Genomic DNA, 12,743 nt, shown 5'->3' on the forward strand with positions numbered 1-12,743 from the left:
CCAGAAGAACCAGCCTGTTCATCCAGAACCTGGGATCCTTTTCCTGCAGAAACTCTGACGGGTTTCCGGATCCAAATGCAGGCAGAACTTCCTGACCGGATGAGGTTCTGGATGCAACAGACCAGCTTCTCCTCGACTTTACTGGAACTGTTCTGTAGAGCCGACAGACCCGCCGTGACGTGGTTCTGGTGCGGTTCCTCTGAGAAGAACCAGTTTTCCTGCGACGTGGAGTAGAACCAGCGCGTTCCGTCTGCTCTGAGAGGAGAACTTTGTGGGTCAGCAGGGCTGCTCCTTCCTGGTTCTGTTTCCAGCTCTCCCTGCACGATTACCTGGACCAGGTGTGTTCCTTCAATCAGAACCCGGAGACATCCGACCGAGCTCATCAGCGGGGCTTGGAGATCTGGAGGACCAGAACTGAGCAGGTCTGTCTTACAGGAACTGTCCTGGTTCTGGAGGATCCGGCGCCTGTTTAGAACAGAATTGACCCGATTTCCTGGGATCCGTGAGGAGCTCAGAGGACGGCAGCGTCCTACGTTTTATTCCTTCGATGGTTCGAAGGAATAAAACTCGGACCGGATCCACCCTGATCCACCTTCAGGACGGATCCCAAGACGTGGAGGACAAACCCCAGAAGAGAAGATGATCATTTCAGTCAAACATGTTTTCTTTTTCTGAACTGACTGATTTTGTTTAGATTCTGTTATAAATTTGCCTGAAAACTTTAACTTTTTCTTTCCAAACAACTGAAGTTTCCATCCAAACATGGATGATACACTTTAGTAAATGCGCATGCGCACGATGACTCAGGGTAGCTTGTCTGTAAATGACGTCACAGCTGCTCCTCTTGCGCAGCAGCCACGCCCACTGCTCCAGACAAACTCTGCGCTTGTTCAGCTGTCAGTCTCCGACGATCCGGACCGGACAGCGGACCCTCGGAACCAGCAGCAGCCGCAGAACCGCGAACCGAGCCAGGTGAGCGGTCGCAGCGAAGCCGCAGCTTTTAGGGAAAAGTTCTGCTTGGTTCGCGGGTCCGGTTCCGTTCGAACTGAAACCGCTTCGTTGCTGCGCAGCGTTCTTTACTCCCACGTCTGTTCAGGACCGGAAGTTCCTGCTCACGGTGTTTGAGGAAATGCTGCGCGTGCACGCGCCGCAGCTATCTCTGTAATCTTGACTCTTAATCCTGACGGTTCTGCAGAACCTGCAGGAAGAACCGGACCACTTAAAAGTTCTTCTAAGTTCACTTGAAGGTCCGAGAAAAGTTCTTGCAGCTTCGGCCCGGTCTGGTCCAGGTCCGATCCGGTCCAGGACTGTTTCCGCTGATGGTCCACCTGGTTCTGCAGGTGTGAACGTTCACCCGAACCATTTGGACCAATCGGAACTCTGGTTCTCTGGAGAATAAATGCCTCTGTTCTCCTGCAGATGAACTCGGTTCGGTTCACTTCAGTGAACGCAGACGGACTAAAGAGGAGCAGAACCAAACTTTGGGTCCAGTTTCTGACTGGGTCATCAGAACTGACCATAGGGGGCGGAGCCTCAGCCTTCATCCACATTAGCGGAAAGACTGAAGGAGAAGTTCAACCTTTACCTGAAACTCCTTAAAGCAGAAACGACTATTTCAGTCCGCACGCGCTCGGTCCGCACGCGCCTGGTCTGCACGCGCTCTGTTTCTGCACCCTGTTTTCGAAGAATTGGGTCACGTGACCCTTCCTGGGATCTGGCCCCTCCTCCGTCACAGGGGCGAATTCTATGGATTTTTGCATTTTATATAAAGTTTCCGTGTTTGAATCCAAAGTCCAGACTGATCCTGATCCGGGATCCAGCGGAAGGTTCTGGTCATAAGAGCTGGTTCTGAAGCAGAGTTCTGGTTCTGGGGTTTGGCTTTCTGAGAACTGCTCCTGAGGTTAAAGCTCAGCTCAGGTGTGTCAGACAGGTGTGTTTGAACAGGAAGGACCATTTCCATACGGTCGGTCAGTTCTGTCCTCCTGGATGTAGGCGGTTCCTCTGAGACTCCCCACCCCCACAGGTTAATTTAGTCTTTCAGGAACGTTCACCTGAGAGCCTCACCTTTACCTGCAGCTGACCAAAGGTTCAAAAGCCGCCTGCGGTTCAGGAGACTGGTGGTGGTGGTGGGGGGGTAAATTCTTCTTTCGGGGTGGGGCACGTTGGTCCGTACCTGCTCCAGTGGCTGTAAGGTGTTTTTCTCCGCAGCGTTTCTCACCTGAAGTCAACCAACCAACCAGGATGGAGAAGCAGACGGAACCGTCCATCATCCGGATCCCCCCCCACCACTACATCCACGTCCTGGACCAGAACACCAACATCGCCCGCGTGGAGATCGGACCTCTCACCTACATCCGCCAAGACAATGAGAAGTCAGTAAGCGCCCCCTGCTGGCCGTCTGGGTGGGTGTGACGGTTACATGAGCGTCTGCTGTGGTTCTGCTCAGAGTTCTCTTCCTGCCGGTCCGGATGATCATGGTTCCGCCCCGCCACTTCTGCGTGGTGTCCAACCCCGTGGCCCGCGACGACGACAACCAGGTCCTCTTCGACCAGTCCGGACAGGCCAAGCTACGGCACGCGGACCTGGAGATCCGGCTCACCCAAGACCCCTTCCCGCTGTACCCGGGGGAGGAGGTCAAGCAGGTGAGCAACCCCCCCCTGAACAGCAGAACCGACCCGGACCCGCTTTCACCTCCGCCCTCTGCTTTCAGGCCGTGACGCCGCTGCAGATCGTCTACCCGGACACGGCGCTGCGTCTGCAGGCTCTGCTGGACTTTGAGGACGACGAGGGACTGAAACGGGTCGCTGGAGACGAGTGGCTGTTTGAGGGTCCCGGTACGTCTGGTCTGTGTGCGCAGCGTGGGTTTGATTCCTGAGGTTTCACCGCTCCAGGATTCTACAGTCCGGTTTCTGTATCAAAAGGACTTTTGCTGGTTTTGCTCCTGTAGTTTGAGGAGTCAAAGGAAGAGTTGTGACCCCGCCCACATCTACTCTGTATTGAACCCTTTAACACCAGAGCTGCCGCCGGCCACGCCTAAAACACGCTCTCTGACATGACGGTCTGTGAGCCTTTGTGTCGTGGAGAAAGCGGCTCGTCTTATTGTTATGTCACACATTACTGCGGTAAAGTAACGGCGTGACGCCGCTTTAGCCTCACAATCTGCGGATTCCCGTTAATTGTTGAAAGAAGGTCAACAGCGGCGCTGAAACTCCGGCGCCAAAGGGCCGCCAAAGTCTTCAGAGGTTGGTTTGGGTGGAGGTGCAGCGGAGGGAAACGTCCGGCTGTGCGGGAACGCCGTTTGACGTGTTCCCGGTTCCTCTGTTGGCTTCAGGGACCTACATTCCCAGGAAGGAGGTGGTGGTTCTGGAGACCATCAAGGCCACCGTGATCCGGGAGAACCAGGCCATCCGACTGAGAGCCCGCAAAGAGGGCAAAGACCGGGGCGGCGTCCAAAGAGTCACAGGTAACACCCCCCCACCAAAACCCAGACACTGAGCAGATCAGAACCGAGAGGTTTTGAGGAGCAGGAATGAAGAACATTACCGGTCCATACCGGTCCATGCTAAATCCCCTTTCCCATCCAACCCCCCATTGATCTTCTGGAGTAGTCTGTGTCCAGAGGTCAGGCTATGGGGGGGTGGGGGTGTTAGTTCAAAGGTCTGGATCAGGACAACAGAACCGATCCGTGACTGACCCGAGTTCCTCTCATCCAGGTGAGGAGTGGCTCGTCAGTAAGGTGGGGGCCTACCTGCCAGGTGCCCACGAGGAGGTCATCGATATCGTCAACGCCTTCATTCTGACTGACAAGGTGACTCCTCCCCTCATGCGGTGCAGCAGACGCGCACCGCATGAGGCTGTCTGGGACATCCCTGCATCAACGTTAGAAAAACTGAGGTTCTGGTATGGATCCCTGAGGAACCCCGTCACTGATCCTCAGCTGGAAATGACAGCATTTCCACTTCTGTGCTAGACTGCACGATGTGTACAGGAAGACTTGTTTTAATTCTTAAGAGAAAAAGGTTTTCAAAATAAAGGTCATGTGTTGACTTCTACAGTCTCGTTTGACATGACCGGCGTCTCCGGCATCCTGCCGTTTCTGCCGCGTGCGTCAGCATCCACAGAACTTCTCCGTCTCGTCCGTCCTCAGAAAGCGCTGCACGTCCGCGCCCTGCGCCCCTTCAAGGATGCCGGCGGCCACGATCGCCGCACCGGCGAGGAGTGGCTGGTCACCATGGCGGACAGAGAGGCGCACATCCCGTCCGTGGCGGAGGAAGTGGTGGACGTGGTGGACGTGACCACGCTGAACAGCCGGCAGTACTGCGTGATTCTGGACCCGGTCGGACCCGACGGGAAACCTCAGCTGGGCCAGAAGAAGGTGGTGAAGGTGAGGCCAGGTGGAGGTCGTCGGCTTCTTCCTGTGAGGCTGAATGAGACGGACGGGGACGTTTTCCCGTTTCCTTTGGAGTAAACGTCTCTTCCTCTTCCTGGTCAGGGCGAACGCTCCTTCTTCCTGCAGCCGGGGGAGCAGCTGGAGAACGGCATCCAGAACGTGTACGTGCTGTCGGAGGACGAAGGTCTGGTCCTGCGGGCGGTGGAGGCGTTCACTGACACTGAGGTGAGGAGACGCCGCGGTCTTCATCCTGACGACAGACCCGCTCCTGCTGCGGTTCTGAGGACTCACGTTCCAAACAGGAAGTTTGCAGAACTTCCTGTTTGGACGGCTTGAGACGCTCAGAGGACGGGTCTCAGGTCGGCATCAGAATGTTCTGCCTGAATCTGAGGTCTGATTGATCCGTCTGTGTCGGTCCGTTTATCTAAGTTTAACCTTTGGTTCGTTAGAGCGTCCACATGATTAGTTTATCTGCTCGCCAACGTGAGATAACTGGAGGAAGAGTTTACCCAGAATCCTCTGGGGGAGGCGTGGCCACATCAGGGATAAAGCAGAAAGCATTAAACTCCTCAGACATCATCATCAGCTGTGGTTCTGTGAACGTGGAGGGATGAGGCTCAGACTCTTGGGCGGGGTGACAGATCACCATGATACTCCCACCACAGGCCTCGGCGCTCTGGCTCGTCTGGGCTGTGGAACCGGTTTGGTCTCACCGTTTCAGGTGTGTCCAGGTGTGTCCAGGTGTGTCCAGGTGTGTGTTGGTTTCCCAACCAAGCTGGAGGTTCCTGTGGCCACGCCCCATCAAACAAACACCAGCTGGGGGGAGGGGGGGGGGCTTGTATAACTGGTTCCTCAGGAGGGATGATAAGAAGCCGCTTTGCATTTTTTATTGAAGCGAGAACTTCCTGCAGGTGTGGAGGGGCGTGTCAGCCCCCCCCCCCCCCTCACCTGGTCTGTCCTTTGTTCCGCTTCTGGGGAGAAGATTTGGCAGTAATCTGATTACTTCCTGTGAATATTGTCAGAACCCTCTTTGCCCCTCCCCCTTTATTTCTCAATTTTTCTTCTGTGCATTTTTGGTGTTTTTTTTCAACCCTCCCCCCCATTGCCATGGTAACCTCCTCCCCCTCTGTTGTCTGTCAGCATGATGGCGAGGAGGAGGAGGAAGATCCTGAGGAGGAGGAGCGGAGAGAGAGCGGAGCAAAGCGTTTCCGGTCCGGCGGCATCGTGCGGCGCCCCGGAGACCGCTGGATGCTCCGCGGCCCCATCGAGTACGTCCCCCCCATCAACGTGGAGGTGGTGCTGAAGCAGCACGCCATCCCGCTGGACGAGAACGAGGGGATCTACGTCCGGGACATGAAGACGGGAAAGGTCGCGTTCGGGAGCGAAATGCCTTATTGTCCTATCAGAACGCCGGTCATCATGGTTTTCATTGTAATGTGGGCGTGGCTTCTCAGGTGCGCGCTGTCATTGGCCACACCTACATGCTGAACCAGGATGAGGAGCTGTGGGAGAAGGAGCTTCCCGCCAACGTGGAGGCGCTGCTGACGTCCCGCGTCGACCCGCTGGCCGACCGCTCCACCCGCTTCCCCACAGGGGATGGCGTGCCGAGGAACAAGACCAGGGTGGTGACCTTCAGGGTGCCCCACAACGCCGCCGTGCAGGTGTACGACTACAGGGAGAAGAGGGCCAGGTGAGCTTCCTGTCACGTGGGGCGGCGGCGGCGGCGGCAGCGGTGGCGGCGGCTGACGGCGCTGTGCTCTGTCCTCAGGGTGGTGTTCGGGCCCGAGCTGGTGATGCTGGGACCGGACGAGCAGTTCACCATGCTGTCGCTGTCCGGAGACAAACCCAAGAGGGCCAACGTCATCAAGGCCATCTGCCTGCTGCTGGGGCCCGACTTCTTCACCGACATCATCACCATCGAGACGGCCGACCACGCCCGCCTGCAGCTGCAGCTCTCCTACAACTGGTGGGTTGCAGACCCCACAGAGCTGCGTCCCCCCCGCACACGGTTTTTATGAGGTGGGCGGGGCTATCTGGTCATGCTGCCCCTCCCCCTTAAAGCCATAGGTTATCACCCCCCCCGGAGCTGCAGGTCAGCGTCATCTTTAGGACACGCCCCTTTTATGCACTTTGCTGCCTCCAGTGGTTGTTTGGTTACTGTGTGTGTGGGAGGGGGGGGGGGGTTGACCTGCTGCCCCTCACGTTTTTTGTCTGCAGGCATTTCGACGTGAAGCCTGCGTCTGACGTGGCGGCGGCAGCGGCGCTCTTCTCCGTGCCGGATTTCGTGGGCGACGCCTCCAAAGCCATCGCCTCCCGGATCAGAGGCGCCGTTGCCTCCGTGCAGTTTGACGACTTCCATAAGGTACGCCGCCTGGGACATCTGGACTAAAGTCCACCGAGATCTATGGGACGAAACCGGTCCAGAACTGTGAGGAAACTGGTAATTCTGAACAGGACTGTAAAATAGGTAAATTAGGTTTGTTCCCCTTCAGTTTCCTGCACACAGAAATGAATGAATAATGACTCGGAGACAAAACTTATCTTCAGTGGTAGTTTACTCCGTACAAGAAGCACAAATTTGTAGGAAGGGTTACAGACAGATGGACAGGCTGCTGCATCAAAGTCCGAACAACGGAGCTCAGAGATGGGCTTGGTATATGAACCCTGTATTTGCATATTTAGAAGATCATCTGATAAACACTGGTGTTAAAATCACGCCCACAGGTTGTTGCAGGCTAGATGGTTGAAGGTCAGGGAGCTTCAAATGTCAGATCTCTCTGAGGTTATCACAGACGTTTACCAGAACACAAACACCAGCACACACAAAAAGGAAAAAGGGAGGATGAGGAATGTTAGGAGACAATAGTCTTGTTTGTGCTGTCTTCAAATGTAATATAATTTTGAGATGATAATCCATAATGAATAAAGTTTAAACCATTAGTGTAATAAAATTAAAAGGGAGTTTCTAACTATTCTGTTTCTAATTATTCTTAACAAGAACCTCCTGTCTGTCCCTGCAGAACTCAAACCGGATCATCTGCTCCGCCGTGTTCGGCTTCGATGAGAAAATGGCGGTCCGGTCCAGCCTTCGCTTCCCGCAGAACAACCTGATAATCAGCAGCGTGGACATCCAGTCCGTGGAGCCCGTGGACCAGAGGACCCGGGACGCCCTGCAGAAGAGCGTTCAGCTCGCCATCGAGATCACCACCAACTCCCAGGAAGCAACCGCCAGGTCCGGCGCTCGCGCATGGTTCTGCTGAAGTCCTGCTGAGGTTGATGAGGTTCTGTTCACCTGCAGACACGAGGCGGAACGGCTGGAGCAGGAGGCCCAGGGCAAGCTGGAGAGGCAGAAGATCACGGACCAGGCGCAGGCAGAGAAGGCCCGCAAGGAGCTGCTGGAGCTGGAGGCCCTCAGGTGAGGGGTGGGGCCTCTGGCCTGGGGGCGGGCCTTAATGTCTACTAGCTTATCGGAGGACTGCATGTCCAGAACCCCTCAAGATCCGTGACCGTTTAGGTGATTCTCTTTTCCTCCAGCGCCGCCGTGGAGAGCACCGGCGCCGCAAAGGCCGAGGCTCAGTCCCGGGCTGAGGCGGCTCGCATTCAGGGGGAGGCGGCGGTCAACGAGGCCAAGCTGAAGGCCGAGGCTATGAGGATCGAGGCGGTGCGTTTCTACTTCCTGTTTCTGCTCAGAGCTTCAACAAACCCATCAGAGGAGTGTCGGCGTTTAATGAGCTTTAAATCCTCAGAAAAGTCTTGGTTCTGTGGTTCCTGTTTTGACTGAGATATACCTTATGTAGCTCCGCCCATTTTGCTCTGTTCTGTAAAGATCAGACCCGGTTCCAAACATCAGAACCGGAGCCTGACGGGCTGAAAGTGTGGATAGTGATCTAGAGAAACTGGGACTGACTGCTCCTTTGTTTTGAAAAACGGTGGTGTTGGTGCAGGAGGCGGAGCTAGAGCGCCTGGCGAAGGCTCGGGAGCAGGAGCTGAACTACAAGAAGCAGATGGACAGCTTGGAGGTGGAGAAACAGGCTCAGCTGTCGGACATCGAGTCCAAACGCTTCCATAGGATCATGGAGAGTCTGGGCGGAGATACGCTGAGAGAGATCGCCAGAGCCGGACCAGAACTGCAGGTACGGCTCCAAACCGGGGCATTTGGGGGTGGGGCATTAAAGATGAGATGTGATTGACATGTGATTGACCCTCTACAGTCAGGATAAAGTCATTTCTCAGACATTTTTCCAGAAATTATTCTGCACTTCAATAAAAATCAATAGAAACTTTGCAGAATAATTGAGATGTTTTGTAAAAGTTTAGTCTTTGATCTTCTGTTCGGATGATGACGCTACCCGTTTCCTGCAGGTGAAGATGCTGCAGAGTCTCGGCCTGAAGTCCACCATCATCACCGACGGCTCGTCACCCATCAACCTCTTCACCACCGCCACCGGCCTGGTGGGGGCGCTGCCGGGCCAGGGACAGTCCTAGTCAGGAGGAGGAGGGACTGACACAACTGTCCTGTGTTCATGTCAGCAGAAATGTTTTCTTAAGCTCCGCCTCCCACGTTGTTATAGGGAGGAAATGGTTCTGATTGGTGGTTGTTCAGCTGCTCTGTTGTCGTTCAGGAAGCTGAAGTTCAACAAACTGAACTGTTGGCTCAAATGTGCCTCCAAACCGCCTGAAGCTGCAGACGGTTTCTCTGTTTTTCTTCCTCTGCCACATTAAAACATTTAAAAATACGATGTCCAGGCGTGTCTGCATCGAGTTTACACACGTGAAAAAATACTAAAGCTGGGAGAAACGCTGACCGTGGGCCCCCCATGGCCTCTGAAGCCCCCACCTCCAGCATGGATTTAAGGTGGTAATTTTTCTAGCTGAGGAAAGGATTCACATCAAGTGTAGGCCTACAGGAGATTAAATTATGGAGTTATTTCAGTCTCAATAATCAGAAATGCACACAACCTATTTCACAAATACACACGCTCCGATTTTTAAATTGGATTTCATTTCTACTTTAAAGCGATGGTCCTGAATATTTCTGCAGTCGGATATCGGTGAAGGTTTTCATGTATCCAGATGTTGTGTTGAGGTTGAGTCTGGGCATCTGGAGACCACTGATGGCTGACGGCTGAAGCCATCTGGATGAGACGCTCTGACGTCCCGACTGACCCTGAAGGTCCCTGCAGCTCGTGGTGCTCAGTCTGTCCAGCAGGGGGCGCTCACAGATCTCTACGGGAAGTTGAGGGTCTGAGGTTCAAACTGAAGGATCAGATTTTTGGTTTCACCTGCTAAAGGACAAACCTAACCCCAGTTCAGATTTGGAATTGCTTTATTTCAAGGAATGGAAGCAAAAAAACAGATTCCTACACACATCCACATTAAAGTTACGCTGTAGTTACCTTTAATCATAAACGGATATATTCGTACACCTCAGGGACATGATTCATTGAATCCGTTAGAGTTTGATTGTCTGAAAAGGCGTGGAAGGAAGTGAACTTCTATAATTTGCTCCCGTTTTGTTTATTGATTCATAAATTCTAATGAATCCGTTTCTTTAAGGAAGGAAAACAGGAAAAGCTTCTGTTCCTCTGAATGCGCTTCCCGCTGTAAAGATGGATTTTGAAACTTTTACTCTTAGAAATGTTTGCAAATTTAAAACCATCAAACCTTAAACTCCTTGAATGAGTTCATAGAAATGTTTGTAAGCTCAGAATAAAGGCGGTTTTCCATCATCATCATCATCATCATCAGTACCATCTCCAGATGAAGATGAACGGATTCATTTCATCATCTTCAGGGTCAGACTCTGCTGCCTCCAGACAGACTTTAGACCTTCTTTATTAAATACCTGTACACCCCACTCCTAATAATGGAAACAGACTTTCATCCCAGCAGACATTGGTGGCGGCTGAGCCGCTCAAATTTCCCAGGATTCATCGGTCACGTAACCCAATCAGAGGGAGCTAATCGAATCCCAAAGGATCTCGCTCATCCAGCCGCCTCTGCTTTTCCTGCCATGCCTCCATCCGTCTTCTGATGATCCACAGTCGTCTTCAGAGCTGAAACCTTGTCAAAATAAAAGTCTACGCTGCGGTGACCGTCTCTCAGAGAACTTCATTTGAAGTTTTGTTTTTGTTTCACACGTTAACATGTTATTAATAATTATGTAATCATACTTTTGTGTATTTTCATCTACATTTAGTGTAAATTCCTCTGCAGAGCAGAGTGTTGGCTCCTTCGTCTGGGTCTTTACTCCGGATCAGCTGAAGGTTTTCTCAACAGGGTCGCAGGTTGTGATGCAGTAAAAGCTGCGATCTAGAGTCAGCGCCATTGCAAACGAATGGAACGAGGAAGAGATTACTTTTATCAAAAGAAAACAAACGTTTTTGTGAATGATTGACAGACTGTTCATTCATGAAGTCAGTTCGGCTCCAGTTTGAGACTTTAGGAAAACCATTTCTACTGGTTCTGACCCACACAGATGTTAAAGACCAGAAGACGAAACGCAGACCAGAAATTCCATTTCAGCAGATATCCAAAGATATTTATGATTAAAAAAGAAATGTCCTCCTCGTCTCTCCACATGTAGTCTCAGCTGAGAAATCCTTCCTTAATAATGACACACAGGGGCGTGCACATGCGATCCCGCACACACACGCCGACATACTGCAATCACCTCACACAGGCTCTCATAGGACGCACGCGACACGCAGCTCACATAGCCAGAAAACGTTCACGCGCACAGCGCTTCTCAATGCGGGCACGCGCACACGGAACGGTACACAAGCACTACTTAGCTTTACACCTTTTCAGTCAGAGCAGTTATGAACAGTCTTAACATCGTTAGCTGGAATGTGCGTGGACTTGGCTCTGAGCCAAAGAGACTGAAAGTGTTAAATCACCTGGATGGTCTAAAAGCAGATATAGCTCTACTGCAGGAGACCCATTTATCAAATTCTTTGAATCACCTTATGTGCTGCTTACAATTTCCAGTTATATACTCTGCCAGTTACAACTCCAAACAACGAGGAGTTGCTGTTTTAATTAATAAAAATCTTAATTTTACTCATAAGGATACAGTTACTGACCCAGAAGGCAGATTTGTAATCATTAATATATCCATTCAGAATAAGGACTATTGTATAGTGAGTATTTATGGTCCCAATGTTGACGACTCTTCCTTCTTTCACAGATTCTTCACCTCACTCTCAGTTCACTCTGACTCCACAATCATTATAGGAGGAGACTTCAACCTTGTTTTGGACCCTGAACTTGACAGACTCAGCACAGCAGCAAATCAGCGTACATGGCGGTCTGCAAGTATTCTAAAGCAGTACATGAATGATCTGGGTCTCTGCGACGCGTGGCGCTCATGTCACCCAAACACTAAAGGGTTCACCTTTTTTTCTCCAGTTCACTATTCACACTCCCGTTTAGACTATTTATTAATCAGTAACTCTCTTTTAAAAAATATTCAAAGCTCCAATATCCATCCAATAATTATCAGTGATCATGCACCAGTCTCTGTAAACATTTCTAGGGAAAAATCCACACCCTCTGGTACAACCTGGAGGTTTAATACGTCTCTGTTAAAAGACCAGGAATTTCTTGAATTCTTTAAAAAAGAGTGGGCAACCTTCTTAGACTTCAACAATACTCCAGACATCCCACCGTGCGTTCTTTGGGAAACAGCAAAGGCAGTCATGAGAGGGAAAATCATTTCTTATTCAACGCACAAAAAACGCAAAGAGAAAGCAGATTTATTAGAATTAGAAAATAAAATCAAAACCCTGGAGACTGCTTATGCTGCTTCTGCACAGGAACACATTCTGGGAGATCTGAAAAATTTAAAGCTGCGCTTAAATGACATCATTAATAAACAAACACAATTTCAAATACAAAGGCTACGACTTGAAAGATTTGAAAACTCTAATAAATCTGGCAAATTTCTGGCTAATCAGCTTAAAATTAACAGAGAAAAATCATCAATCACCTCTATTATGGACCAAACAGGAAATGTCACCCATGACCCGGTCGAAATTAATAACGCATTTGAAAACTTTTATAAAAACCTGTACACACCGCAGATCAATCCGTCAGAGCAAAGTATTGACTCATTTCTTAATAATGTAAACCTACCCAGGCTAAATGAGGATCAAATCACAAACTTAGATTCTCCGCTCTCGCCGTCTGAACTTCATGAAGCTCTGTTACTTATGCCTAATGGTAAAGCACCAGGGCCTGACGGCTTTCCTGCTGAGTTTTATAAAGAATTCTGGGAACAACTGGCACCAACATTTTATAAAACTGTCACATCTATTAATGAGAGCCAATCAATGCCACCTAACATGAACTC

General features: G+C 51.2%; 1 protein-coding gene across 2 annotated transcripts; it reads left to right on the plus strand.

Annotated features, from left to right (window-relative positions):
- Positions 1–203: 203 nt before the first annotated feature.
- mvp (major vault protein) lies at positions 204–9,129 on the plus strand. Of its 2 annotated transcripts, none has more exons than XM_023957196.1 (17): positions 204–422; positions 2,209–2,372; positions 2,447–2,642; positions 2,711–2,834; positions 3,332–3,463; positions 3,714–3,808; positions 4,148–4,384; positions 4,493–4,615; positions 5,531–5,758; positions 5,845–6,080; positions 6,159–6,356; positions 6,608–6,752; positions 7,411–7,622; positions 7,689–7,805; positions 7,925–8,051; positions 8,335–8,523; positions 8,753–9,129. In XM_023957196.1, exons 2-17 carry the CDS (start codon positions 2,242–2,244, stop codon positions 8,873–8,875), a joined length of 2,613 nt encoding a protein of 870 aa, XP_023812964.1. In that variant the 5' UTR covers positions 204–422; positions 2,209–2,241; the 3' UTR covers positions 8,876–9,129. The 2 variants fall into 2 exon arrangements, with proteins under 2 accessions (XP_023812964.1, XP_004085382.2); XM_004085334.2 differs by lacking the exon at positions 204–422 and adding an exon at positions 784–972.
- Positions 9,130–12,743: the final 3,614 nt, after the last annotated feature.

Source organism: Oryzias latipes, chromosome 8 (assembly GCF_002234675.1).
Source record: "Oryzias latipes chromosome 8, ASM223467v1".
NCBI classification, from domain to species: Eukaryota; Metazoa; Chordata; class Actinopteri; order Beloniformes; family Adrianichthyidae; genus Oryzias; species Oryzias latipes.